A 27,517-nucleotide genomic window follows, 5' to 3' on the forward strand; every position below is an offset into this window, starting at 1 on the left:
ACTACTCAGCCAATACCTGATCACACGACAAATTCCAAAAATTGTCATTAGAAATTGATTTTTGCAATTTGAAATTTTTCTAAATTCTTTAAAGTCCTGCTAGGGCCTTGTGTTAGTCCCTGTTAGCATTGCTTTTAGAAGTTTAAAAGTTTGGCAAAAGTTTGAATTAGATTCTAGAACTAGTTTTAGTTTCTTAAAAAGTATTCCAACTTTTAGAAGAATAATGTCTAGTACAGATATGAATGTGGTGGAACTCGACACCACACCTTACCTCCATCTCCAGATGAAAGAGCTAAGGTCACTCTGTACAATAAGAAAAATAACAATGGGCTCCAGACCTACCAAACTACAGCTCCAGGAGCTGTTGGCAGAGTATGATCGAGCCAACCCCTCTGTGGATGGCAACACAGAGGATGATGATAGTGACTTGGAGGGTGATTCCCCCCCACCAGTCCTATCTAGGGAGAACAGGGCTTCTCAAGCCCTGACTCCAACAATAATAGTCAGAGATGCTGGCTCCCTCACAGGAGGGACCAGCACCTCTGAAATCACTGAGGATAACTCCAGTGAAGAGGACATCCAGTTAGCCAGGATGGCCAAAAGATTGGCTTTGGAAAGACAGATCCTAGCCATAGAAAGGGAAAGACAAGAGATGGGCCTAGGACCCATCAATGGTGGCAGCAACATAAATAGGGTCAGAGATTCTCCTGACATGTTGAAAATCCCCAAAGGGATTGTAACAAAATATGAAGATGGTGATGACATCACCAAATGGTTCACAGCTTTTGAGAGGGCTTGTGTAACCAGAAAAGTGAACAGATCTCACTGGGGTGCTCTCCTTTGGGAAATGTTCACAGGAAAGTGTAGGGATAGACTCCTCACACTCTCTGGAAAAGATGCAGAATCTTATGACCTCATGAAGGGTACCCTGATTGAGGGCTTTGGATTCTCCACAGAGGAGTATAGGATTAGATTCAGGGGGGCTCAAAAATCCTCAAGCCAGACCTGGGTTGACTTTGTAGACTACTCAGTAAAAACACTAGATGGTTGGATTCAAGGCAGTGGTGTAAGTGATTATGATGGGCTGTACAATTTATTTGTGAAAGAACACCTGTTAAGTAATTGTTTCAATGATAAACTGCATCAGCATCTGGTGGACCTAGGACCAATTTCTCCCCAAGAATTGGGAAAGAAGGCGGACCATTGGGTCAAGACTAGGGTGTCCAAAACTTCCACAGGGGGTGACCAAAAGAAAGGGGTCACAAAACCTCCCCAGGGGAAAGGTGGTGAGACAGCCAAAAACAAAAATAGTAAAGAGTCTTCTACAGGCCCCCAAAAACCTGCACAGGAGGGTGGGCCCAGAGCCTCTTCACAAAACAATTCTGGGTACAAGGGTAAAAACTTTGATCCCAAAAAGGCCTGGTGTCGTAGCTGTAGTCAGTATGGACACCAAACTGGAGACAAGGCCTGTCCCAAGAAAGATACCACTTCTAACTCCCATCCAGCTAAAACTGGAATGGCCAGTCTCCAAGTGGGATCAACAGTGTGCCCAGAGCAAATCAGGTGTCACACTGAAGCTACATTAGTCTCTGAGGGTGGGGTGGATTTAGCCACACTGGCTGCCTGGCCCCCTAACATGCAAAAATACAGGCAGCAGCTCTTAATCAATGGGACAAGTGTAAAGGGCCTGAGGGATACAGGTGCCAGTGTCACCATGGTGACAGAGAAACTGGTTTCCCCTGGCCAGTACCTGACTGGACAAACTTATCCAGTCACCAATGCTGACAATCAAACTAAAGTACATCCCATGGCAATGGTATCTTTAGAGTGGGGAGGGGTCAATGGCCTGAAACAGGTGGTGGTCTCCTCAAATATCCCAGTAGACTGTTTGCTTGGAAACGACCTGGAGTCCTCAGCATGGGCTGAGGTAGAACTAAAAACCCATGCAGCCATGCTGGGTATCCCTGAACTGGTGTGTGTCAAGACTAGGGCACAGTGCAAGGCACAGGGTGAAAAAGTAGAGCTGGAGTCTGGAAAAATGGCCCAGCCTACCAAGAGAAAAGTAAAGTCAGCTGGGAAACCAGCTGCAACACAACACCAAAAAGAGAACCTCTCTTCTCAGGAAGAAGTTCTGCCCTCTGAGGGAACTGAGCCTATGGAACTGGAACCTTATCAGGTTGAGCTCTTAGGCCCAGGGGGACCCTCAAGGGAAGAGTTGTGTAAGGGACAAGAAACCTGTCCCTCTCTTGAAGGCCTTAGGCAGCAAGCTGCTGAAGAGTCCAAAGGCAAGAAAAATGGAACACATAGGGTCTATTGGGAAGATGGACTCCTGTACACTGAGGCAAGAGATCCCAAACCTGGTGCCACTAGGAGAGTGGTAGTGCCTCAGGGTTTCAGAGAGTTTATTCTGACCTTAGCCCATGATATTCCCCTTGCTGGGCATTTGGGACAAACCAAGACGTGGGAGAGGTTAGTCAACCACTTCTACTGGCCCAATATGTCCCAGAAGGTTAAGGAGTTTTGCCTCTCCTGCCCCACCTGTCAAGCCAGTGGTAAGACAGGTGGGCATCCAAAGGCCCCCCTCATTCCACTTCCAGTGGTGGGGGTCCCCTTTGAAAGAGTGGGTGTGGACATAGTTGGTCCACTAGAACCTCCCACAGCCTCAGGAAATATGTACACCCTGGTAGTAGTGGATCATGCTACTAGGTATCCTGAAGCTATTCCCCTTAGGTCGACTACTGCCCCTGCAGTAGCCAAAGCCCTCATTGGTATCTTTACCAGAGTGGGCTTCCCTAAGGAGGTGGTGTCAGACAGAGGTACCAACTTTATGTCAGCATACCTAAAACACATGTGGAATGAGTGTGGAGTGACTTATAAATTCACTACACCATATCATCCACAAACTAATGGCCTTGTTGAGAGATTCAACAAGACATTAAAGGGCATGATCATGGGGCTCCCAGAGAAACTCAAAAGGAGATGGGATGTCCTCCTGCCATGTCTGCTTTTCGCTTACAGAGAGGTGCCTCAGAAGGGAGTAGGATTCTCACCCTTTGAACTTCTGTTTGGCCACCCTGTAAGGGGACCACTTGCTCTTGTTAAAGAAGGCTGGGAGAGACTTCTTCATGAGCCTAAACAAGACATAGTGGACTATGTACTTGGCCTTCGCTCAAGGATGGCAGAGTACATGGAAAAGGCAAGTAAAAACCTTGAGGCCAGCCAACAACTCCAGAAGTTGTGGTATGACCAAAAGGCTGCACTGGTTGAATTTCAACCAGGGCAGAAAGTCTGGGTTCTGGAGCCTGTGGCTCCCAGGGCACTCCAGGACAAATGGAGTGGCCCTTACCCAGTACTAGAAAGGAAGAGTCAGGTCACCTACCTGGTGGACCTGGGCACAAGCAGGAGCCCCAAGAGGGTGATCCATGTGAACCGCCTTAAGCTCTTCCATGACAGGGCTGATGTAAATCTGTTGATGGTAACAGATGAGGACCAGGAAGCTGAGAGTGAGCCTCTCCCTGATCTCCTCTCATCAGACCCTAAAGATGGCTCAGTAGATGGAGTGATCTACTCAGACACCCTCTCTAGCCAACAGCAGTCTGACTGTAGGAAGGTCCTGCAGCAGTTTGCTGAACTCTTTTCCCTAACCCCTGGTCAGACACACCTGTGTACCCATGATGTGGACACAGGAGACAGCATGCCTGTCAAAAACAAAATATTTAGACAGTCTGACCAAGTTAAGGAAAGCATCAAGGTGGAAGTCCACAAGATGCTGGAATTGGGAGTAATTGAGTACTCCGACAGCCCCTGGGCTAGCCCAGTGGTCTTAGTCCCCAAACCTCACACCAAAGAAGGAAAGAGAGAGATGAGGTTTTGTGTGGACTACAGAGGTCTCAACTCTGTCACCAAGACAGATGCTCACCCCATTCCTAGAGCTGATGAGCTAATAGACAAATTAGGGGCTGCCAAATTCTTAAGTACCTTTGACTTAACAGCAGGGTACTGGCAAATCAAAATGGCCCCTGGAGCAAAAGAAAAGACAGCATTCTCCACACCTGATGGGCATTATCAGTTCACTGTTATGCCCTTTGGTTTAAAGAATGCCCCTGCCACCTTCCAAAGGTTGGTGAATCAAGTCCTTGCTGGGTTGGAATCCTTTAGTGCAGCTTATCTTGATGATATTGCTGTCTTCAGCTCCACCTGGCAGGATCACCTGGTCCACCTGAAGAAGGTTTTGAAGGCTCTGCAATCTGCAGGCCTCTCTATCAAGGCATCCAAATGCCAGATAGGGCAGGGAACTGTGGTTTACTTGGGACCCACTCCAGCCTAAGATCCAGACTATTCTGGACTGGGCAGCTCCAAAAACCCAGACTCAAGTCAGGGCATTCCTTGGCTTGACTGGGTACTATAGGAGGTTTGTGAAGGGATATGGATCCATTGTGACAGCCCTCACAGAACTCACCTCCAAGAAAATGCCCAAGAAAGTAAACTGGACTGTAGAATGCCAACAGGCCTTTGACACCCTGAAGCAAGCTATGTGCACAGCACCAGTTCTAAAAGCTCCAGATTACTCCAAGCAGTTCATTGTGCAAACAGATGCCTCTGAACATGGGATAGGGGCAGTTTTGTCCCAAACAAATGATGATGGCCTTGACCAGCCTGTTGCTTTCATTAGCAGGAGGTTACTCCCCAGGGAGCAGCGTTGGAGTGCCATTGAGAGGGAGGCCTTTGCTGTGGTTTGGTCCCTGAAGAAGCTGAGACCATACCTCTCTGGTACTCACTTCCTAGTTCAGACTGACCACAGACCTCTCAGATGGCTGATGCAAATGAAAGGTGAAAATCCAAAACTGTTGAGGTGGTCCATCTCCCTACAGGGAATGGACTTTATAGTGGAACACAGACCTGGAACTGCCCATGCCAATGCCGATGGCCTTTCCAGGTTCTTCCACTTAGAAAATGAAGACTCTCTTGGGAAAGGTTAGTCTCATCCTCTTTCGTTTGGGGGGGGGGGGGGGGGTTGTGTAAGGAAATGCCTCCTTGGCATGGTTACCCCCTGACTTTTTGCCTTTGCTGATGCTATGTTTTGAATTGAAAGTGTGCTGAGGCCTGCTAACCAGGCCCCAGCACCAGTGTTCTTTCCCTAACCTGTACTTTTGATTCCACAATTGGCACACCCTGGCACCCAAATAAGTCCCTTGTAACTGGTACCCCTGGTACCAAGGGCCCTGATGCCAGGGAAGGTCTCTAAGGGCTGCAGCATGTATTATGCCACCCTAGAGACCCCTCACTCAGCACAGACACACTGCTTACCAGCTTGTGTGTGCTAGTGAGAACAAAATGAGTAAGTCGACATGGCACTCCCCTCAGGGTGCCATGCCAGCCTCTCACTGCCTATGCAGTATAGGTAAGACACCCCTCTAGCAGGCCTTACAGCCCTAAGGCAGGGTGCACTATACCATAGGTGAGGGCACCAGTGCATGAGCACTGTGCCCCTACAGTGTCTAAGCAAAACCTTAGACATTGTAAGTGCAGGGTAGCCATAAGAGTATATGGTCTGGGAGTCTGTTTTACACGAACTCCACAGCACCATAATGGCTACACTGAAAACTGGGAAGTTTGGTATCAAACTTCTCAGCACAATAAATGCACACTGATGCCAGTGTACATTTTATTGTAAAATACACCACAGAGGGCACCTTAGAGGTGCCCCCTGAAACCTAACCGACTATCTGTGTAGGCTGACTGGTTCCAGCAGCCTGCCACATTAGAGACATGTTGCTGGCCCCATGGGGAGAGTGCCTTTGTCACTATGAGGCCAGTAACAAAGCCTGCACTGGGTGGAGATGCTAACACCTCCCCCAGGCAGGAGCTGTAACACCTGGCGGTGAGCCTCAAAGGCTCACCCCTTTGTCACAGCACCGCAGGACACTCCAGCTAGTGGAGTTGCCCGCCCCCTCCGGCCCCCACTTTTGGCAGCAAGGCCGGAGAAAATAATGAGAATAACAAGGAGGAGTCACTGGCCAGTCAGGACAGCCCCTAAGGTGTCCTGAGCTGAGGTGACTAACTTTTAGAAATCCTCCATCTTGCAGATGGAGGATTCCCCCAATAGGATTAGGGATGTGACCCCCTCCCCTTGGGAGGAGGCACAAAGAGGGTGTACCCACCCTCAGGGCTAGTAGCCATTGGCTACTAACCCCCCAGACCTAAACACGCCCTTAAATTTAGTATTTAAGGGCTTCCCTGAACCTAAAGATTTAGATTCCTGCAACTACAAGAAGGACTGCTGAGCTGACAAACCCCTGCAGAGGAAGAACAGAAGACACCAACTGCCTTGGCCCCAGACTTACCGGCCTGTCTCCTGCCTTCCAAAGAAACCTGCTCCAGCGACGCTTTCCAAGGGACCACCGACCTCTGAATCCTCTGAGGACTGCCCTGCTTCGAAAAAGACAAGAAACTCCCGAGGACAGCGGCACTGTTCCAAAACAACTGCAACTTTGTTACAAGGAGCAGATTTAAAAACCCCTGCAACTCCCCGCAAGAAGCGTGAGACTTGCAACACTGCACCCGGCGACCCCGACTCGACTGGTGGAGAACAACCAACTCGGGGAGGACCCTCCGGCGACTCTACGACTGTGAGTAACCAAAGTTGTCCCCCCTGAGCCCCCACAGCGACGCCTGCAGAGGGAATCCCCAGGCTCCCCCTGACCGCGACTGTCTGAACTCCATTTCCCGACGGCTGGGAAAGACCCTGCACCCGCAGCCCCCAGCCCCTAAAGAAACTGAACTTCTGTGCAGGAGTGACCCCCAGGAGGCCCTCTCCCTTGCCCAGGTGGTGGCTACCCCGAGGAGCCCCCCCCTTGCCTGCCTGCATCGCTGAAGAGACCCCTTGGTCTCCCATTGAAAACTAAAGGAAACCCGACGCTTGTTTGCACACTGCACCCGGCCCCTTCGCGCTGCTGAGGGTGTACTTTCTTTGTGGACTTGTCCCCCCCGGTGCCCTACAAAACCCCCCTGGTCTGCCCTCCGAAGACGCGGGTACTTACCTGCTGGCAGACTGGAACCGGGGCACCCCCTTCTCTCCATTATAGCCTATGTGTTTTGGGCACCTCTTTGACCTTTGCACCTGACCGGCCCTGAGCTGCTGGTGTGATAACTTTGGGGTTGCTCTGAACCCCCAACGGTGGGCTACCTTGGACCAAAAACTAAAACCTGTAAGTGACTTACTTACCTGTGAAAATTAACAATAACTTACCTCCCTCAGGAACTGTAAAAATTGCACTGTGTCCACTTTTAAAACAGCTTATTGTGTTTTATGTAAAAAGTATACATGCTAAAGTAATGATTCAAAGTTCCTAGAGTACTTACCTGCAATACCTTTCAAATGAGATATTACATGTAAAATTTGAACCTGTGGTTCTTAAAATAAACTAAGAAAAGATATTTTTCTATAACAAAACCTATTGGCTGGATTTGTCTCTGAGTGTGTGTACCTAATTTATTGTCTATGTGTATGTACAACAAATGCTTAACACTACTCCTTGGATAAGCCTACTGCTCGACCACACTACCACAAAATAGAGCATTAGTATTATCTCTTTTTACCACTATTTTACCTCTTAGGGGAACCCTTGGACTCTGTGCATGCTATTCCTTACTTTGAAATAGCACATACAGAGCCAACTTCCTACAGAGGCTTATAATGTCTAGTTTATGCCTGGCTCATTAATGGTCTCCAGTGACTAGCAACGAAGCCTCTTCACCCATTTGTGTTTCAGACCATGACCACACACACTTGTACCATGACTTATCAAGACAATGCTTGTCTTATTCCAGACACAGTAAGCAAGACACACTTAATAAAGAAATCCAACACCAATTTATAAAAAAAAACAATTATTGAATTTCAATACCATGATCCTGAAAATCAGATAACTACTTTGAGATATGATTGTGTATGTTTCAAAAGTTAGCAGTGCAATTTCTGGAGTGGTAATTTTATCCTATAGGGAAAAACATACTGCATTCAGGCACTTAATGACTTACAGGACTGCTTTTCTGGAGTTAAGGTAAGTATGGGGCAAATTCCAAAGCAGCACCAACATGTCCCTTCAGGGTGGTACTGAGGCATTCAAGGTGCAGAGGTGCTTTTCAACCTTGGGTACCATAATGTTATCATATGAGAACAAAACGACACTACACACGGGTACATGGCAACAAGTTTCAAGACTATTCTTCTAGACTGGAGGTGAGTATAGGGTAAGGTCCAAGGCCACACAAATGGGTCATCTCGAGAGTGGGGCACTGGGGATTCCGGGTGGAGAGGTGTTACAGTGTTGAGTGTCACATTCATTTCAATGGAGATCAGTCTGGTTATGAAGTAAGTGCAAGCTGGGGGCCAGTGCGGGTGAACCCAACTGGGGGAGGGGGGGTGGAAGATCCAGTCTCCTAATATTCGGGGCCATGATGACACCTTTGGTCCTCTTCTCCTTGGGCTGGGGAGGCCAGTTGCAGGGGTGTCCTCCTGCATCTGGTTTTTTGTCACCAGAGGCACTCACGGTAGAGCAGGCCAGCATAAAGAGGATGCAGATGGCGTCAGGAAGTCTAAAGCTGGCAAACCCAAGGTGGGCTTCAGCTCTGGGGAGCACGCTTGCACCATTGGCCCACTTCAACTCGGGGTAGGGCAGGGTTGCAGTGGTGCTGTCCAGTTTTGGCAGTCCAGAATCCTCAAGTTTTCCTTGGTGCCTGCAGGGAAGCATCTCCACTACTCCACAGGAGATCCTGGTTACTTCTCGAAGTACTGGTACCAAAAGGGCCTCAGGACAGGAGGTTACCTCTCCCAGGTCAGGGGGAAGCTAGGGGTCACATACCAAAGGTGGCACCCAAAGGGCAGGTGCCTGGCTTTGGTAGGAAGAGTTACTAGCCATCCAGTTGGCAGAGGTGATAACACCTGCCAGAGCATGCAGTTTCTGACCTCTGAGAGCAGAGGTTCTCACCTCTAGAGGGTCAAAAACTCCTCCGTGGTGGCAGGCTGGTCGAAACCAGTTAGCCAGAACACTAGAGAAATTGTAGGTTTCCAGAGCCACCTCTAAGGCACCCTCAGGGTGCATGCCATAATAAAGAAAAAATTGGCATCAGAATGGATTTAAGAAGATGAGGTATTTGATACCAAAGACCACTATTTTCCATGCCACCATCATGTAGCTGGATCACTCATGCTGACCAGCATCCACTACATGCTTTAGGAAGGCTGCCTAGTCACTTGCAATGTCTGGGAGCAGAACTAGGCATCATAGAGACATATCTGCTAACACAGATATGTCCTCAAATCTATTATAATGCACCCTGCTTAGGGTTAAGGCCCACTGTTGGGGTGACTTACATATAATGCATGCAGTGACTTTGGCATGGCATACAATGTGTGTGCAATGTGCTTTCATTAAGGGCGTGCACCCTGACACGTAGTCTGCAATGGCAGGCTGTGTGCAATTTGTGTGTGGGTTACTTAGGTGGCATAAGTTATGCAGCAGCCCTTAGGAACCCCTCTTTAAAACCCATGTCCTATTGGTACCATTTACTAGGGACTTACAGGGGTGCTTAAGTCCTGTGTCAGTTGATAAGTAGGCATACCTTGTTTTAAGGAAAAAGCAAAGGCACTGAGGCCTGTTTAGCAGGCCTCAGTGCACTGCCAAGAGTTGAAAATCAACATTTAGTAGTTCTAGAAGGGGTCAAAAAGGGGGAAGGGGCATCTGCAAAGACATCCAGTTTCCTACAACATTCAGAATAGCTCCGATGAAGGGTGAACGCCTGAGGAGTCGGTGTGACTTTGGCCCATTGATGGTAAAACCCCAAAGATGAAAGAGGTTCATCTTAGTCTGAAGGTGGTTGACAAAAGGCTGATGTGACCCCACCTTCATCAGCCAGTCTTCGAGGTAGGGGAAGAATGGACTCCTGACCACCTAAGTTCGCTGCTACCACTGCCATCACTTTCATGAATACCTGAGGGGCAGTGTTGAATATAACGGGGAGCACTGAACTGAAAATGCTCCTTTCCAACCACAAACTTCAGGAAGCACTGACGGACCTACAGGATGGGTAAGTAAACCAAGAAATCGCATCTTTTTCATCATCCAGTGAGAAGATAGGACCTTTCCACACAACCATTAAACAGGTCTTCCTCAGTGGTCCAGTAAACACATCTTTCCCCAACACGTCCCAGTGAATGCAAGTATTATGCTTGGTGACAAATTACCCCCTCACATCCACCAACAGCAAATACACCCTCCCCAATTTTCACACCTGGTAAAGGCAGCATAGATGTCTATGAGCTGTAGGGTGGCTGGAAGGAGGTTTTTGGTGATCTCTGAAGCCTTATGTGGGTCTGTATCAGCTGCAGTCTTGGAGAAGTGTTCATCCAGAGACACCTGCACCTTTGAGATCACAGCATCCAGAGTGTAGATAGACTGCAAGTTAGGCACTTCTTGCAACTTGAGAAAGCTGTAAAAATCCACTCCACAGAATGAGGATATCTGCACAAATAGGGAAATGGAATTAGATGCGGAACGCAACCATAGGGAAGCAAGAGAATAGCAACAGCAGCCACTTGAAACTGCAACATTTGGGAGCAGTACGAAAAACCACTCTTCCCCCTCCCACCAACCTCCAGCTTGAAAATAACAGAAATGGACCCTTAAGCATCGGTTTTCGTCTGTTTAACTGTGTACCTCAATCAAAGTACAAGACACCCCAAACTAAACAAATGTAAAAATTGTTGAAGTGTTCACCCCAAGAGGTACAAAGGGGTTGGTCCCACAACCTTCAAACTCAAAGAATTACTTCCATTCCCACAATACTCCTCTACTGAGCCTTACTGGATGAAGACAACACTATCTTCCTAATAACAGCTGCACCCCTTAGAATTCTGCCATAGACCTATAAAGGCCTTGCCAGACCACCCTTTACACCCCCACCCCAAAGACCTCCACATAGAAGAGGATCACACAAGCCATTTCTGTAACACTTCTGTTTACCAAGCCAGTCATCACCTGACGAGCGATGTATTCTTCCGCTAGCTCCACATCATACTTCACAGAACTGCATTTGGCAGAAGTGACTTCCGAGAGTGAGGCAGCCTCTTCAGCTTTCATTCCCTGCTTCACAAGATGTTCCTAGGTAGAAAACAATACATTCTTTACACAGAGCAAAGACCAAAAGCAAAAAGCATTGGTAAAGCCAACAGGTCAGACATTGGCTGCTAGCATCTCGACTGTCAATATCATGTTTCATAGTGGTTTTTGTTTGGTGAAAAGATCCACCTGATTGTTCCCCATATGAAAAGGTAAATGTTACTTACCCTGTAATCATTAGTTTGTAGCACGTAGTACTGTAGATTCCAATGCTTTGAGTACTCAGGACATCTAGTATTGGAGTTCGAAAGGGTGTGCTGCTACTCCTCTGTTAGTAGAGAATGCACATAGGCATAGACTTTATGATAGGTTGCTTTCTGCACAGCAGCTGAGTTACTTTTTATGCGCTGAATAACATTTTCGGTTTGAAGCATGTGGGGCTGTTGATACACGTGTTCTGCAGAGACCCACAATCAGTACTTTAAAAAAAAAAAAAAGTGGGTAGCACGTGTTCAATGTAGATGTCTGAAACTATGTCATTAAGACAGTTTGGCCACCCTTAGCCTGTAGATGGGACAGTATGTCTACTCAAATTGTGTGGTCAATATATGTGGGGTGGACCAAGTGGCCACTCTGCAGATGTCAGCTAGCAATACTGGAGATGTCTGCTAGCAATATGTTGCTTAAGAAATACATAGTTTCCCTTTTCTTACAGGTGGAGCATGCCCTGGGTATGAGTGTCCTTTTAGACAGGTTTGGACGGACCAGACTATTTACTTGACTAATGTAGATTTAGAGATCGGGTCACCTTTGCGAGACTTTGCAAAGCCTACAAATAAGCTAGTTAGACCTATGAAAAGGCTTGGTTCTGTCAATATAATACATAAGAGCTCTTTTGAAGTCGAGCATATGTAATGCTCTTCCTGCTACCAAGGCAGGTTGCGGAACCATGACTCAGAGCTTGTATTTTGACTGAGATGGAGAAGGGAAAGCACCTCAAGAGAGATTTGGGATTGGTTCCAAGAGCCACTATCTTTATGAACCTGGATAAAGGACTCTAAGACTGAAGATCTGCAGTTTGTCAATAAGCCTGAGGGAAGAAATGGGCACAAGGAAAGCTACCACTGATAAAGGACCTGGAGGCAGTATCAATGGGGGTGGGGAGGTGACCCTCTCAATACCCACCATGAAGCCTTGACTAGTGTAACCCTAAACAGAGATGGATGTTCTGTGCTTTGTATGTAAGTTGCTACAGCAGCTAAGTGTAGGTTTAGGACGATTTGATTTGCACTTATGTATAAGCTTGCAGATGATGTCCAGGACACTAGCTTTTAAGGCACCTGGCCCTGCCCCCCCCACCCCCCAGGAAGGTCTATTTGGCACCAGGAGAGGCAGGAAATAAATTAGTCAGTGGGCATGTACTATCTCTGGGCTAGCCACATCCATAAGATGGGCAACCCTATGTGGACCCTCGAGGAAGAGTTCCACCATCTTGGTCTTGATTGAAACTAGGTCTTCTAGGATAGGAATATGCCCACTCCCCAATGGCAGTGGTCATATAGAGGGGTAGGCACCCCAAGGGACAATAGCCCATTGCCTATTACCCTACACACCCCTAAATGCCCCTAAGCTGAGTATGTAGGTAGCTCCCACAACCAGAAAACAGATTCTCTGGACCCAAGAAGAAGTGCACTGAATGTAAGGAAATACCTCCTTGGCATGGTTACCCCCTAACTTTTTGCCTTTACCGATGCTAAGTTTTGATTGAAAGTGTGCTGGGACCCTGCTAACCAGGTCCCAGCGCCAGTGTTCTTTCCCTAAATTGTACCTTTGTCTCCACAACTGGCACAACCCTGGCACTCATAAGTCCCTTGTAATTGGTACCCTTGGTAACAAGGGCCCTGATGCCAGGGAAGGTCTCTAAGGGCTTCAGCATGTCTTATGCCACCCTGGAGACCCCTCACTCAGCACATGCACACTGCTTCACAGCTTGTGTGTGCTGGTGGGGAGAAAAAGACTAAGTCGACATGGCCCTCCCCTCAGAGTGCCATGCCAACCTCACACTGCCTGTGGCATAGTAAGTCACCCCTCTAGCAGTCCTAAGGCAGGGTGCACAATACCACAGGTGAGGGCATATGTGCATGAGCACTATGCCCCTACAGTGTTTAAGCAAAACCTTAGACACTGTAAGTGCAGGGTAGCCAGTAGAGTATATGGTCTGGGAGTCTGTCAAACACGAACTCCACAGTTCCATAATGGCTACACTGAAATCTGGGAAATTTGATATCAAACTTCTCAGCACAATAAATGCACACTCATGCCAGTGTGGGATTTATTGTAACATACACCCAGGGGGCATACTAGAGATGCCCCCTGAATACCAATCCGACTTCTTGTATAAGTTGACAGTTCTTGCCAGGCTGCCACAAACCAGACAAGTTGTTGGCCACATGAGGAGAGTGCCTTTGTCACTCTGTGGCCAGGAACAAAGCCTGTACTGGGTGGAGGTGCTTCACACCTCCCCCTGCAGGAACTGTAACACCTGGCAGTGAGCCTCAAAGGCTCACCCCTTTTGTTACAGCGGCCCCGGGCATCCCAGCTGGTGGAGATGCCTGCCGCTCCGGCCACTGCCCCCACTTTTGGCTGCAAGGCTGGAGGAGATAATGAGAAAAACAAGGAGTCACCCACCAGTCAGGACTGCCCCTAAGGTGCCCTGAGCTGAGGTGACCCCTGCCTTTAGACATCCTCCATCTTGAGATTGGAGGATTCCCCCAATAGGATTAGGGATGTGCCCCCCTCCCCTCAGGTCGCCACCCTCCAGGACAGTAGCCATTGGCTACTGCCCTCCCAGACCTAAACACACCCCTAAATTCAGTATTTAGGGGCTCCCAGAACCAAAGAAGACAGATTCCTGCAACCTAAAGAAGGAGGACTGCTGACCTGAAGCCCTGCAGTGAAGACGGAGACAACAACTGACTTGGCCCCAGCCCCACCAGCCTGTCTCCCTACTTCCACCGACCTCTGAAGCCTCAGAGGACTGCCCTGCATCTAAAGGACCAAGAAGCTCCCGAGAACAGCGGCCCTGTTCAACAAACTGCAACTTTCTACAACAAAGCAGCAACTTTTAAATACCACACGTTTTCCCTGGAAGCGTGAGACTTTCCACTCTGCACCCGACGCCCCCGGCTCGACCTGCGGAAAACTAGCACTTCAGGGAGAACTCCCCGGCGACTGCGAGCCCGTGAGTTGCCAGAGTTGCCACCCCACCCAGAGCCCCAACAGCGACGCCTGCAGAGGAAATCCAGAGGCTCCCCCTGACCGCGACTGCCTGTAACAAGGAACACAACGCCTGGAACCAGCACTGCACCCTCAGACCCCAGGACCTGAAGGAACCGAACTCCAGTGCAGGAGTGGCCCCCACGCGACCCTCTGCCAAGCCCAGGTGGTGGCTACCCCGTGGAGCCCCCGTGCCTACCTGCATCGTTGAAGAGACTCCCGGGTCTCCCCATTGCTTTCAAAACAAAACCTGACGCCTGTTTGCACTATGCACTCGGCCGCCCCTGTGCCGCTGAGGGTGTACTTTCTGTGCCTGCTTGTGTCCCCCCCCAGTGCCCTACAAAACCCCCCTGGTCTGCCCTCCGAGGACGCGGGTACTTGCCTGCTGGCAGATTGGAACCGGGGCACCCCTGTTTCCATTGAAGCCTATGTGTTTTGGGCACCTCTTTGACCTCTGCACCTGACCGGCCCCGAGCTGCTGGTGTGGTAACTTTGGGATTGCCTTGAACCCCCAACGGTGGGATACCTTGGACCCAACTTTGAACCCTGTAAGTGTTTTACTTACCTGTGAACTTAATTACTTACCTCCCCCAGGAACTGTTGATTTTTGCACAGTGTCCACTTTTAAAATAGCTTATTGCCATTTTTGTCAAACCTGTACACGCTATTGTGATTATTAAAAGTTCCTAGAATACATGAGTGAAATACCTTTCATTTGAAGTATTATTTGTAAATCTTGAACCTATGGTTCTTAAAAATAAACTAAGAAAATATATTTTTCTATATAAAAACCTATTGGCCTGGAGTAAGTCTGAGTGTGTGTTCCTCATTTATTGTGCGTGTGTGTACAACAGATGCTTAACACTACCCTCTGATAAGCCTACTGCTCCTCCACACTACCGCAAAATAGAGCATTACAATTATCTCTTTTTGCCACTATCTTACCTCTAAGGGGAACCCTTGGACTCTGTGCACACTATTTCTTACTTTGAAATAGTATATACAAAGCCAACTTCCTACAATATGCTAGAGGCTTTCCTTTCAATACTATAAGGTTTTCTGCCAACGAAGGCAAGGCAAAACTTGCAAGTGGTGCTGGTGTGGCTGGGAGAAAGGCACAAGTTGCAGATGTCATCCTGGTCAGAGCACAGATATTTGGAATTGCATTGTGGGGAGGAATGCTGGAAGGGTGTATGTTCAATCACTCCCTTTCAATCTGCATTCTCTGATGTCATGACATGGGAACTATGCAAGACGAAAAGCAGTTGAGAAAAGAAATGGTATCAACTTCTCAGCATTCAAAACTGAAAGCCCAAAATAAATTGTTAAGGACAGAACTAAGTCAGCCCTCTTGGTGGACTTCCGAACCCAACGGAAGACAAAGAAAAAAATAAATAAATAATCTAACGGAGGCGGTGCCCATACACATTACCTACTGAAGGAAGAGTCACAGCACATTACCTATCAAAAGTACAAGTTACTTACCTTCGGTAACAAAATATCTGGTATAGACATTCTAGTTGCAGATTCTTTACCTTCGAATTTTCCCCCAGGCGTCAGACTGGATCCGCAGATTTTTCTTCAAGCAATACCCTTGCGTGACTGTAGGTGGCGTCTGTCGACTCTGCAGGTGTAATAGGCGTCATGGTCGCCGTGATGACATTGGGAGTAGTACATAAATGCTGCCCTCGCGCAGTGACATCAGTTTCTTTTAACGACTTTCCACGCCAGAGCGCAGAGCCGCTAAGAACACAGATTGGTGCGTCCGAGCTAAGGACCTGAAAGGGAGAATCCTTGTCCCTAGAAATCACTTCGCAAGCGGGGAGGATGGGTGGGCGGTAAGGAATCTGAAACTAGAATAGCTCTACCAGATATCTGGTTACCAAAGGTAAGTAACTTGTACACCTGATAGACACTTCTAGTTGCAGATTCCTTACCTTAGAATAGATACCCAAGCAATGCCATCCTCGGTGGTGGGCCGCGAACCAGGATCATACTAGAAAGTCCTGCAGGACCGAACAACCAAAGTAGTCGTCTCGACAGACCTGACTATCCAGGCAGTAATGCTTAGCAAACGTGTGCAAGGATGCCCACATGGCTGCCTGACAGATATCCAGGACAGGAACTCTGCGTGCTAACGCAGTGGAAGCAGCAGTTGCTCTGGAGGAATGAGCACGCAAGCCTTCAGGAGGTTGATTCTTAGCCAAAGCGTAGCACATTTTGATGCAAAGAAGCACCCATCGAGAGAAGGTACGCTTTTGCACCACATTCCCTTTTTTCGCAAACACATAGCCAACGAAGAATTGATCGTCCACCCGGAAATCTTTAGTACGATTGAGGTAGAAAGTCAACGCTCTTTTTGGGTCCAGAAAGTGGAGTCTCTCCTCCTCATGGGAAGGATGTGGGGGTGCGTAGAAGGTAGGCAAAGTGATGGACTGGCCTACATGAAATGGTGTAACCACCTTGGGAAGGAAGGAAGTTCTAGTGCGTAGCACTACTTTGTCAGGGTGTACAGACAAGTATGGAGGTTTTGAAGAAAGGGCCTGAAGCTCACCCACTGTGCGAGCAGAAGTGATAGCGACCAGAAAGATAGTTTTCAAGGTGAGGAGCCGCAAGGGACAATTATGCATTGGCTCAAAGGGGGTACACATCAAATAATTAAGTACAAGATTAAGATCCCACGGAGGGTTGATAAATGGAGTGGGAGGAAATAAGTGGGTGAGCCATTTTAGGAACCTACTCACATTAGGAGATTTAAAGAGTGAGGGATGATCAGGTAACCTAAAAAAGGCGGAAATGGCAGATAAATACCCTTTAAGGGTGCCCAAAACAGAGCCCTGCTGGGCTAAAGAAAGAATAAACAGAAGAACCTCTGACAGAGGGGCATAAAGGCGAACAGATTTGTTGGTACACCATGCCACAAATTTATTCCGACAGGCGTATACAGTTTTAGCCGATGGACGCCTGGCTGCCAAGATAACACTGCAGACTTTTGGGTGGAAGGGCAAATGCCGTCAACTGCTGCCGCTCAATCTCCATACATGAAGGCGGAGGTTGGACAGGTTCAGGTGGAGAACCGTCCCCTGTTGCTGCGACAGAAGATCTGACCAAAGAGGCAGTCTGAGTGGATGATCGATGGACATGCTCAATAGCTCTGGCTACCACACTCTTCTAACCCAGTCCGGAGGAGCCACCAAGATAACTTGGGCCTGATCGTACTTGATTTTCTTGAGAACTCTGGGCAGAGGAGGGATAGGCGAAAAGGAGGACGGAGCTGTACTCGAGACGAAAAGCATCTCCAAGCGAGTGCCGCCTTGGAAACTCCAATACGCAAAAAAGCTGACACTGCACGTTCTCTGCGGCGGCGAACAGATCTAACCAAGGCTCTCCCGACGTTTGTTGGAGTACCACATGGTGGTAGTGTTGTCCATGAACACCTGCACCACTTTCCCTTTGAGAGAGGGAAGCAATGCTTTCAACTCAAGCCTGATCGCCCGGAGCTCCAGCATATTTATGTGGAGCCCTGACTCCGCCAGAGGCCTCTGATCTCCGCCTCTCCCATGGGGCCTCCCCAACCCAGAAGTGACGCATCTGTCACTATAGAGAGATCTGGTTGGGAAAGGGAGAGGGATCGGTCATTGACCCAATTTGGATTCGAAAGCCACCACTGCAGGTCTTTCAGAGTCCCCTCCGAGATCTGGACAATGTCAGAGACATTTCCCTGATGCTGCGCCCACTGGAACTTCAAGTCCCACTGCAGAGCCCACATATGCCATCTGGCAGGTTTTACTAGCAGGATGCAGGAGGCCATGAGGCCCAGCAGCCTCAGAGTCCGTCTCACCGAAACCCAAGACCGAGGTTGAAAGATCGGAATCATAGCCTGAATGTCGAACTCGCTTGTCTGGAGGATAAGCTCCAATGAAAGGGAGAGTCTGAGAGGGAGTCAGGTGTGACATCGTCACGTTTATAGTGAACCCCAACTTGTGCATGAGGTTTGCTGTAGTCTGGGGCGAAGGCGCCTTCAACAGCCAGTCGAAGTAGGAGAAGACTGAGACTCCTTGTAGGAAGTTGGCTCTGTATATACTATCTCAAATTAAGAGAGATAGTGTGCACGGAGTCCAAAGGTTCCCCACAGAGGTAAGATAGTGGCAAAATTAGATAATTCTAATGCTCTATTTTGTGGTAGTGTGGTCAGGCAGTAGGCTTATCAGTGGATAGTGTTAAGCATTTGTTGTACACACACAGGCAATAAATGAGCAACACAATCAGACTTACTCCAGGCCAATAGGTTTTTATATAGAAAAATATATTTTCTTAATTTATTTTTAGAACCACAAGTTCAAGATTTGAAGTAGATACATAAAATGCAAGCTACTCCACATAGGTAAGTTAGGAACTTTGAATTAGAGCAATAACATACAGTTTTTGTTAAAATGGCAATAAGCTATTTTAAAAATGGACTGTAGGAAAATGGCTCCCTGTTGCACTTACCCCCCACTTTTTGACGGATATTGATGCTGACTTGACTGAGAAGTGTGCTGGGACTCTGCTAACCAGGCCCCAGCACCAGTGTTCTTTCACTAAAAATTTACCATTGTTTCCACAATTGGAACACCTCTGGCACACAGATAAGTCCCTTGTAAAAGGTACCAGTGGTACCAAGGGCCCTGTGACCAGGGAAGGTCTCTAAGAGCTGCAGCATGTGTTGTGCCACCCTTAGGGACCCCTCACCTAACACATGCACAATGCCATTGCAGATTGTGTGTGTTGGTGGGGAGAAAAAGGGAAAGTCGACATGGCATCCCCCTCAGGATGCCATGCACACAAAATACTGCCTGTGGCATAGGTAAGTCACCCCTCTAGCAGGCCTTACAGCCCTAAGGCAGCGTGCATTATACCACAGGTGAGGGCATAGCTGCACGAGCAATATGCCCCTACAGTGTGTTGAGGAACTGAGATCAAGCTTGTTTCCTGGAGGCTTTTCCGTTGGACTCTTGGCCTCTATGTTGGAAATCTTTGCAGGGAGCTGGTTCCAATGTCTCCCTGAACCAGCCTTTCTCCATTCTCTCCTATGGTACTTCTCTCATCCGTGGTGCAGAAGTCCAGTCCTTACTCCAAGAAGTCCTTATTAACTCCTCCATGGTCAGTCCCAAGCCCAGCTGCGAAAGGAGAGCTATGTGTGGGGCTGGCTTCTCCACAATGTGAAAATATCCTAGCTACACACATTTCAATCAAAAACATCCAGGCCATGGAGAAAGAGAAATCGCCTTCACAGAAAGCGATGATGCCTTATGTAGAATGCTAGAAATAACTGGAAGCCACAAAGCCGCTCCACCTGCTTTTGACCAATACCATCTCCATCAGGATATGGAACGTAAGTACCATGTACGAGAGGCAAAATAGTCCAAGAGGCAGCAGAGATCAAACATTACAACCTTGCCCTGCTTGGCATTAGTGAGAACTGATGTACAGAGTCCGGAAAGAAAGAACTGGCTCCAGGACAAATGCTAATGTATTCTGGACATGAGGGAGAGAGTGCACCACACACTTGGGGAGTAGCACCGATGCCAGCACTAGCAGCCAACAAAGCTGTGAGTGGATGGGACGCCCACTGTCCCACAATCATCACAGATACCTTCTGCACAAAGAAAAAGAGGATCAACTTTAATGTTTTCCATTGCTAAGCACAGAGGAAGAAAAACAGTTTTACAACAGACTTCAATCCATCCTGGAGAAGTGCCTTGAGAGAGAGATACTAATGGGGGACCTCAATGCCAAGATTGGAATCGACAAAACTAGGTACAAAAAAGTCATAGGCAACCATGGCCTTTGCGAAATTAACAAAAACAGTGAAAGGCTTGCAGATGTGTCTGCCCTGAACAATCTGGCAGTGTATTTCCACACAAAAGAATACACAAGGCAACGTGGGTGTAACTAGATCTAGGAAAAGGCCCCTTTTTGACATGGTCACCTCCACTTCTTACTTCAATGCAATTTTAACTGATAGTGCGCTGGGCCCCTGCTAACCAGGACCTCAGTGCTAAAGCTCTTTACCTAAAAATGCACCCCCAACAGACAATACCTTTGTTCTCAACTGGCATTACGTTTGGCACCCTTATAAATCCCTAGTAAGAGGTGCCTCTAGTACCTCAGAGAAGGTTACATAGAGGATCCCAAAAGGCTGCAGCATGTACTGTGCCACCGTCAGGGACCCCCTCCCCTCACCTAACACAGGCAGAATGCCATTGCCGGTTGCGTGTCTCGGTGCAGCTAAAAGTGGAAACATGACATGGCACGCAGCTGCGTGCCTTGTCTCCTAACACTGCCTGCAATATATGCAAGTCAACTCTACAGCAGGACTTACAGCCCTAAGGAAGAATACATTATATTGCATGTGAGGACATGTCTCAATTAGCAGATATGTCCCTTCTATGTCTGTCGATTCTTAGACAGTGAGTGAACAGGGAAGCCATTTTAAGTACATGTGGTGGACAGTGGTGTAGGAAACTGGCTCTTTGTATAATGGACCAAAATGAGGTACAATCGTGCTGTAAAACACACAAAGAAATCCAACACCAATTTATAAAAATGACATACTTTTATGTAAACTTTGATACCAAGATCAACGGAATCAGGCAGGTACTTTTTTATTTATACATTTTTATAGCTTTCAAAAGTTGGCACTTAACTGCAATTTTTGGAATGGTAATGTTAGCCTATGGGTACAAAACATAGCCTGCATACTGGTTCTTAGCAACAACTTGCAGGACGAATCTTCTGGAGTTAAGATAAGTACAGGACAAGGTCGAAAGCAGCACCAACAGGCCACTTCGGGAAGCACTTGGGCACCGGGTGGAGAGGTGCTTTTCAGCGTCAGATGCCCAATGTTACTGTAAGGGGGAAAAACATGTACTGCATGTGGGCACTTGATGACCTACAGGACTGTTCTTCCAGAGTTAAGTATGGGGCAAGGTCCAAAGCAGCACCAACACGTCACTTTGGGAGGCACCGGGTGCAGAGGCCTCGGGTGCCCAATGTTATTCTATAGGAACCCGGGAGGGAGGGGTGTTCTATCTTTGAGGTCCTCAATCACAAGGACACCATCTGTCCACTCTTCCTCGGAATGTAGGGAGTGGGTGCCAGGGTATCTTGTGACGTCAGGTCCAGCACTGAAGTTCCTTATGATTACGTAGGGAAGGGGGGATGGGGGGGTTGGGAGGAGGAGGGGTGCAGAAACACTAGGCAAGGACTGGGGGGGTTCACTACGACCAAGTCAACAAGTGGGCTCAGGTCTCATGAGGTGGGAAGACGTGGGGACATCATTAGTTCTCTTCTGGGTCCGGAGCGGATGGGTGCAGAGGATGCAAGGGAGCAGCTCCTCTACTCCAAGGGAGTTCCTCCTGGTGAAGCACTGGCAGCTCTGCCCGTTTCTTGGAGGCTGCAGCGGCAAGACAGGTCAGTTGCTCCTTGAGGGTTGGGTGCAGCAGGAAGGCTAACCGGGTTGGCGCCAAGCCAGGCGTGGTCCTCGGATCTCGGGTTCAGGAGGCATCTCATCCACTTCTTGTTTGGATGACGAAGATCTGAGGATCTGGTATCAGAAGGTCCCCTAAATACTCCATTTAGGGGCACTAAGGGGAGTGAAGGGTAGTAACTAAAGGACTACTTACCCTTGGGATCACTACAGCCCCTGGATGACCACTTCCTGTGGTGAGTGGCCATCATGCTGTCCAAAGGTCCCTAAATTCCACCACAAGCAAGATGGCGGACTGCTACCAGAACCAAGCTGCCTACAAGGCGTAGACATGCTCTCACATGTAATAGAACTCAGACTGCCTTAGGGGGATAAGGCCTGCTAGATGGGTGACTTGCATATATTGCATGCAGTGTTAGCACACAGCCTGTGTGCCATGTCCCCTATGTTGTGTTTTAACTTTGGTCTGCGCCTAAGACACGCAGCCTGCAATGGCAGTCTGCCATGTGCTTAGTGAGGAGTCCTTTAGGGTTGCACAATTCGTGCTGCAGCCCTTAGTTCCCCCTGCAGGAAACTGGCCCTTTATGTGGTATGTGAATACTGTGTTAAGGGTCCAGGCGTTCCCTAGTGAGTGGACTGGGCTTGCTGCCATTTACTAAGGACTTATATAGGGTGCTAAAGGTTTAGCCTCTTGGAAAAACAACTGTGCAGTTTTGAGAAAGATCTTGCACTAAGGACCTAGTTAGCAGGTACTCCGTGTACTTTCAGTCAACATCACGACTTGTACAGTACTATGGTACTCACAAGTGCAGCTCACATGTTTTCACACATGCTCTCGTATAATCAGCCAAGTGCACCCCTTCCCCTTGCTGCAATATAGTGGTCTTATCTTAAAATTGGAACACTGGCAGTAAACATGTGCAGTCCATTTACTTCGTGTTTACTGTTGGCGAGCTGTGGGTTGAGGCTCAACCACAGAAAAAAGGCCAAAACCCAGGTGATCAAAAAGCAAAAAATCTAGGCAGATTACATGGGTGTAGGAAGCTGGCTCTGTATTCTATGGCTCTCTAACGTTCTATTTGTGGTAGTGTGGTCGAGCAGTTAGGCTTATGAGAGGGTAGTGTTAAGCATTTGCTGTACACATACAAGCAATAGAAGAAACACACTCAATGACTTAACTCCAGACCAATAGGTTTTTACATAGAAAAATATTCTTTTGTTAATTTCTAGAACCACAATATTCATTTAGCAGGTAAGTACTTAAATGAAAGGTACTTTACAGAGTAATACTTAGAACTTTGAATGGAATCAACAATGTACAGTTTTCTTTTAAAAGGCAGAAAGCTATTTTAAAAGTGGACACTGCAATTTTCAACAGTTCTGGGGGTGAGGGGTGGGTAAGTAAAGTACAGTTTTGGAGGTAAGTAACAAACTTACGGGTTCAGTCTCCTGGGCATAGGTAGCCCACCGTAGGGGGTTCAAGATAACCCCACACACCCAGGACCAGCAACACTGGGACGGTTAGGGGCAGAGGTCAAACAGGAGCCAAAATAACATGGGCCACTATGGAGACAGGGGGTACTCTGGTTACGGTCTGCTTGCAGTTAAGAACCGGTGTTGTCAGAGGGCAGACCAGGAGGAGCACTGGAGGGGCCCCAAGTAGGCACAAAAAACACACCCTCAGTGTGCAAACAGTGAGTAGGGTTCTCAATAGAACTCTCATGGAGGGACCCGGGGGTCACTTAGGTGCTGCAGGGAGGGCCCATGGGGGCCTCTTGGGCAAGCCACCAACTGGGCAAGGGTGAGGGCCGCCTGCTGGTCATTGCTGCACTGGTGGTCAGTTTCTCTCGGGCCTGGGGGCTGCAGGTGCAGTGCTTCCCCAGGCGACGGATATCTTCATCCGAGGCAGTCGCGGTCAGGTGGGGTCCTCAGGATTTCCTCTGCAGGAGTTGTCGTGGGGATGCAGAGAGGTCAGCTCAGGGTGGACAAGTCGTTTGAGTCATCTGAGGGTCCTTTCTGGATAGCTGGTTTCTCTAGACACAGGCTGGGGGCGCTGAGTGCAGAGTAGTTGGTCTCAGGCTTCTGGAGTGAGGTGAGAGCCCCTTTAAAGTTAGTTTCTTGGTCTTCTTTTTGGACATGTCTGCTGTCCACTGGAGTTTCTTGGTCCTCGGTGATGCAGGCAGTCCCCTAGAGGCTTTTCAGGGATTGCTAGTCCGGCAGAACGCATTCCTTCTTTTCTTGCAGCTTTTCGAAGCAGGAGACGGGCCGGTAGGGCTGGGGCCAATTCAGTTGTTGTCTCCTCTTCTCTGTGGGGTTTTCAGCTCAGCAGACCTTTCTTGAGGTCGTCAGGAATCTGAAGCGCTGGGTTTGGGGGTCACCCTAAATACTAAATTGGGGGGGGGTGGGGGGGTTAGGGTCAGAGGGCAGTAGCCAATGGGGTGTCCTTGAGGGTGGCTACACCCTCCTTGTGTCCACATACCTGTCCCTATTGGTCCTAATCCTCCAAAGCAAGTTCGAGGTTTTCTCAAAGAGGGGGTCACTTCAGCTCTGGGCACCTTAGGGGTGGTCCTGGCTGAGGGGGTGACTCTTTGTTTTTCTCATTATCCCTCTGGACTTGCCGCCAAAAGTGGGGGCTCATCTGGGGGGCGGTCATCTCCACTAGCTTGAGTACCCTGGGGCACTGTAACACCAGGTTCGAACGTTTGAGGCTCACTGCAAGGTGTTACAGTTCCTGCAGGGGGAGGTGTGAAGTACCTCCACCCAGAACAGGCTTTGTTTCTGACCACAGAGTGCATAAAGGTACTCACCCATGCGGTCAGAAACTCATCTGGAAGTGACAGGCTGGCGCAGACCGTCAGCCTTGCACTAGCAGTTGTGCTAACATACAGGGGGCATCGCTAAGACGCCCTCTGTGTGCATTTTTCAATAAAACCCACACTGGCATTAGTGTAGGTTTATTGTGCTTATAAGATTTTTACCAGGCTTCCCAGTATTCAGTGTAGCCTTTATGGTGCTGTGGAGTTTGTAATGGCAAAACGTGGGGTGTGACCGTGCCAACAATGGCATTTTCCTACAATGGGCAGAAACGAAATTGTTACACCAAGCTTTACCACTGGTTATACTTATTGCAAGCAATCTTCCGTCACTTAATGTGCATTTCATGTCTATCTACTGCCCCACATGCTATGAATATGTTTTCCCTCAAAGTCAAAAAACTTTAGGCATCTTCTGGCTTCCAAGTACAATTTTCACCCTCAATTCACACATTGTTCTTAGATTCTGGCCAATAGAAACATCCCATGTTCTCTTCCAAACCACACAATGGAAAAAAACATGAAAAAGGAGGCGATGATGAACTGGAGCACAGCAGGTTTATACATGATTTCATCCCAAGGCACATTTACTCACTTACGGTAGATTCCCAAAGGAAAAAACAAAAAAACAAAAAAAAACTTTAAACCAAGTACCCTATATGGACTCAGCCATTAGGTGTCAAATAATGCAAAGCAAGTAAATCTAGAAAAGGTTCACACTGCAAATACAGTGCCGCTGTAACAGGAGACCAAGAAGGCTGATATGTGCAAAGGAAGTGACAATACAACTAAGCATGCAAATAGAACAGCTGGAGTACGTACTTAGTGTTTAGCATGTAAAAAAGCAGCATCTTTCTAACATAGTTACCCCACCTTTTTGCCTCGTGTCAGTGCATTTAGACTGTAGTACACTGGGAATTCTGCTAATCAGGAACCCAGGGTCTCTGTTCTCTCCCCTAAATTTGGTTGTATGGTACCTTTTACACTCTACAATTGGCATACTGATGCACCCATGTATGTCCCTGGTACATGGTACTTAGGTATCCATGGTACTGGTAGACCAGGGTTCACACCTGGGCTACAGCATGTATTATGCCACACAGAGAAGCCCATGCAAACTGGGTCTGCAGGCCTGCCACTGCAACCTGTGTGAAATGGTGGATGCACCTTTCACTTTAGATACAAGGCTTGCTTTATATCGTGGTCACTGTCCTGACATTAAGTCACCCCGACGGTAGGCCCTCCTATCCAAGGGCGGGGTGCATGGTCCTGAGGGTGAGGGCACCCATGCATGAGCAGAGGTGACCCTACAGACCCCAGACTCTATTCCCTAGGCTTTGTAAGCGTGGAGAAGCCATGTTGAGGTGTGCAGTGGACACTGGTCAACACGAATAGTCCAACTTCATAATGGCTTCACCAAACCTAGGCATGTTTTGTATCAAACATGTTGAAGTCCTGCAAATACATCGATTACAGTATTAGCAGCATAACACCATGTACTCTGGGGTTCCTTAGGGGATCCCCCAGATCTGACTGTACAGCCTTGCAGGGTCTGCATGCCAGCCTGTGCTGCTGCCGATCCCAGATATAGCTCTGCCCTTCTGCTGATGAGCCTAACTTTAGTCGGGAAAGGCAGAATAAACAGTTTCCTGTAGGAAGGTTGTGTGACCTCTCCTTTAGAATTAGGTGTGTCTCAGTGCCACCAGACTGCTTTGAAGGGCATCCCCGGTTCCTGCTCTGTCACAAAACCACAAAAGGACAGGGGAGTGACCACCCCTCTGTCCAACCCCTCATCGAGGGAGGTGCACAGAGCTCTGACAGGTGCCCGCTTCACTCTGCTATCTTGGGTACATGATGATCAGAGACCCCTGCATGCATCTGACTGGTTAGGCCAGCTACATGACTTTCCTGGCCACCTCGGATAGGTGGGTCACTGCAGATACTGTCCAACCCCCTTTTAGGGTTATTTAAGGTCCAGCCCGAGGGTGGGTCCCTAGATTCGTCAAGCAAGACTCTTCAAGGAACTCTTTGTAACACTTCTGCAACCTGCCCTCCGGAACCGCTGCTTGTCTACCATAGAAACTGAAGCAAGACTGTATCCAGTTCGGATGGCTCCCACTGCAAAATTGTTTCTCCAGCTCCTGCAAGATTTCTGCAACATCCGTGGCTGTGCATCCTCCACGGTCACAAGGACTCTGTTTGCAGCAAGGACTTTCCCTTGGAGTGAAGGAATCACTCCCCTGCATCCACAAACAACAACGATCGGCTGGTGGATCCTGCTTTCCCACAAACTTCAGTAGGCTCTGCTATACAGGTGGTTCTGTGGCCCTCTCCAGGTCCAACTTGTCTTTTATCCAACTTGGGAGATGGTGGGTCTTTGTAGGAGCCACTTGGTCGGAACCGCTTTGCACCACGGCAGTTGCTGTTACAAAGGCTTGCTGACTTCCTCCAGAAGGCCTTCGAGCTCCAAGAAGCCCCAGTATGCAGCACCTTGCAACTACAAGAAAAGCATCCACCCTGCAACTCCTGCAGAGTGGGACTCCTTTGTTGTGCTGCTGAGGCCTCCCTGTGCCTGCTGCCAGTAGGTCATTGAGGGGGCTCCAACGATTCAAGCTGAGGGGCAGCCCAGACTTCACCCCCCCCAACCCCAGGGTCAAGTACTTTGGACTTTGCTGGTCACCAAAGTCCTGCAAACTTCCCTGCAGCTGCTTCCTGCTTTTGCCAATGGTCGTTGGTTCTGCTGACCACTGGCCCCTCTGCAGTCCAGTGACCAACATGGGACAGCTTGTGGAAATTCTTCCTTCACCAACCTGCATGAACTTCTCCCCAAGGAGGGT

The 27,517-nt window shown here is 48.5% G+C and overlaps 1 protein-coding gene across 17 annotated transcripts in view; it reads right to left on the reverse strand.

Annotated features, from left to right (window-relative positions):
• Positions 1-27,517, reverse strand: part of UBR4 (ubiquitin protein ligase E3 component n-recognin 4) — a 1,862,787-nt gene that overhangs the window by 1,364,573 nt on the left and 470,697 nt on the right. For 11 of the 17 annotated variants that reach the window (XM_069240131.1, XM_069240142.1, XM_069240139.1 and 8 more), the window contains exons 24-25: positions 11,025-11,162; positions 10,294-10,523 (exon numbers count right to left, since the gene is read on the reverse strand). In XM_069240131.1, the coding sequence (XP_069096232.1) occupies positions 10,294-10,523; positions 11,025-11,162 (368 nt within the window). The remainder of the gene's footprint in view (positions 1-10,293; positions 10,524-11,024; positions 11,163-27,517) is intronic. The other 6 variants (XM_069240143.1, XM_069240141.1, XM_069240132.1 and 3 more) reach the window with 1 other exon arrangement.

The sequence above is a fragment of the Pleurodeles waltl genome, chromosome 6, assembly GCF_031143425.1.
Source record: "Pleurodeles waltl isolate 20211129_DDA chromosome 6, aPleWal1.hap1.20221129, whole genome shotgun sequence".
NCBI lineage: Eukaryota > Metazoa > Chordata > Amphibia > Caudata > Salamandridae > Pleurodeles > Pleurodeles waltl.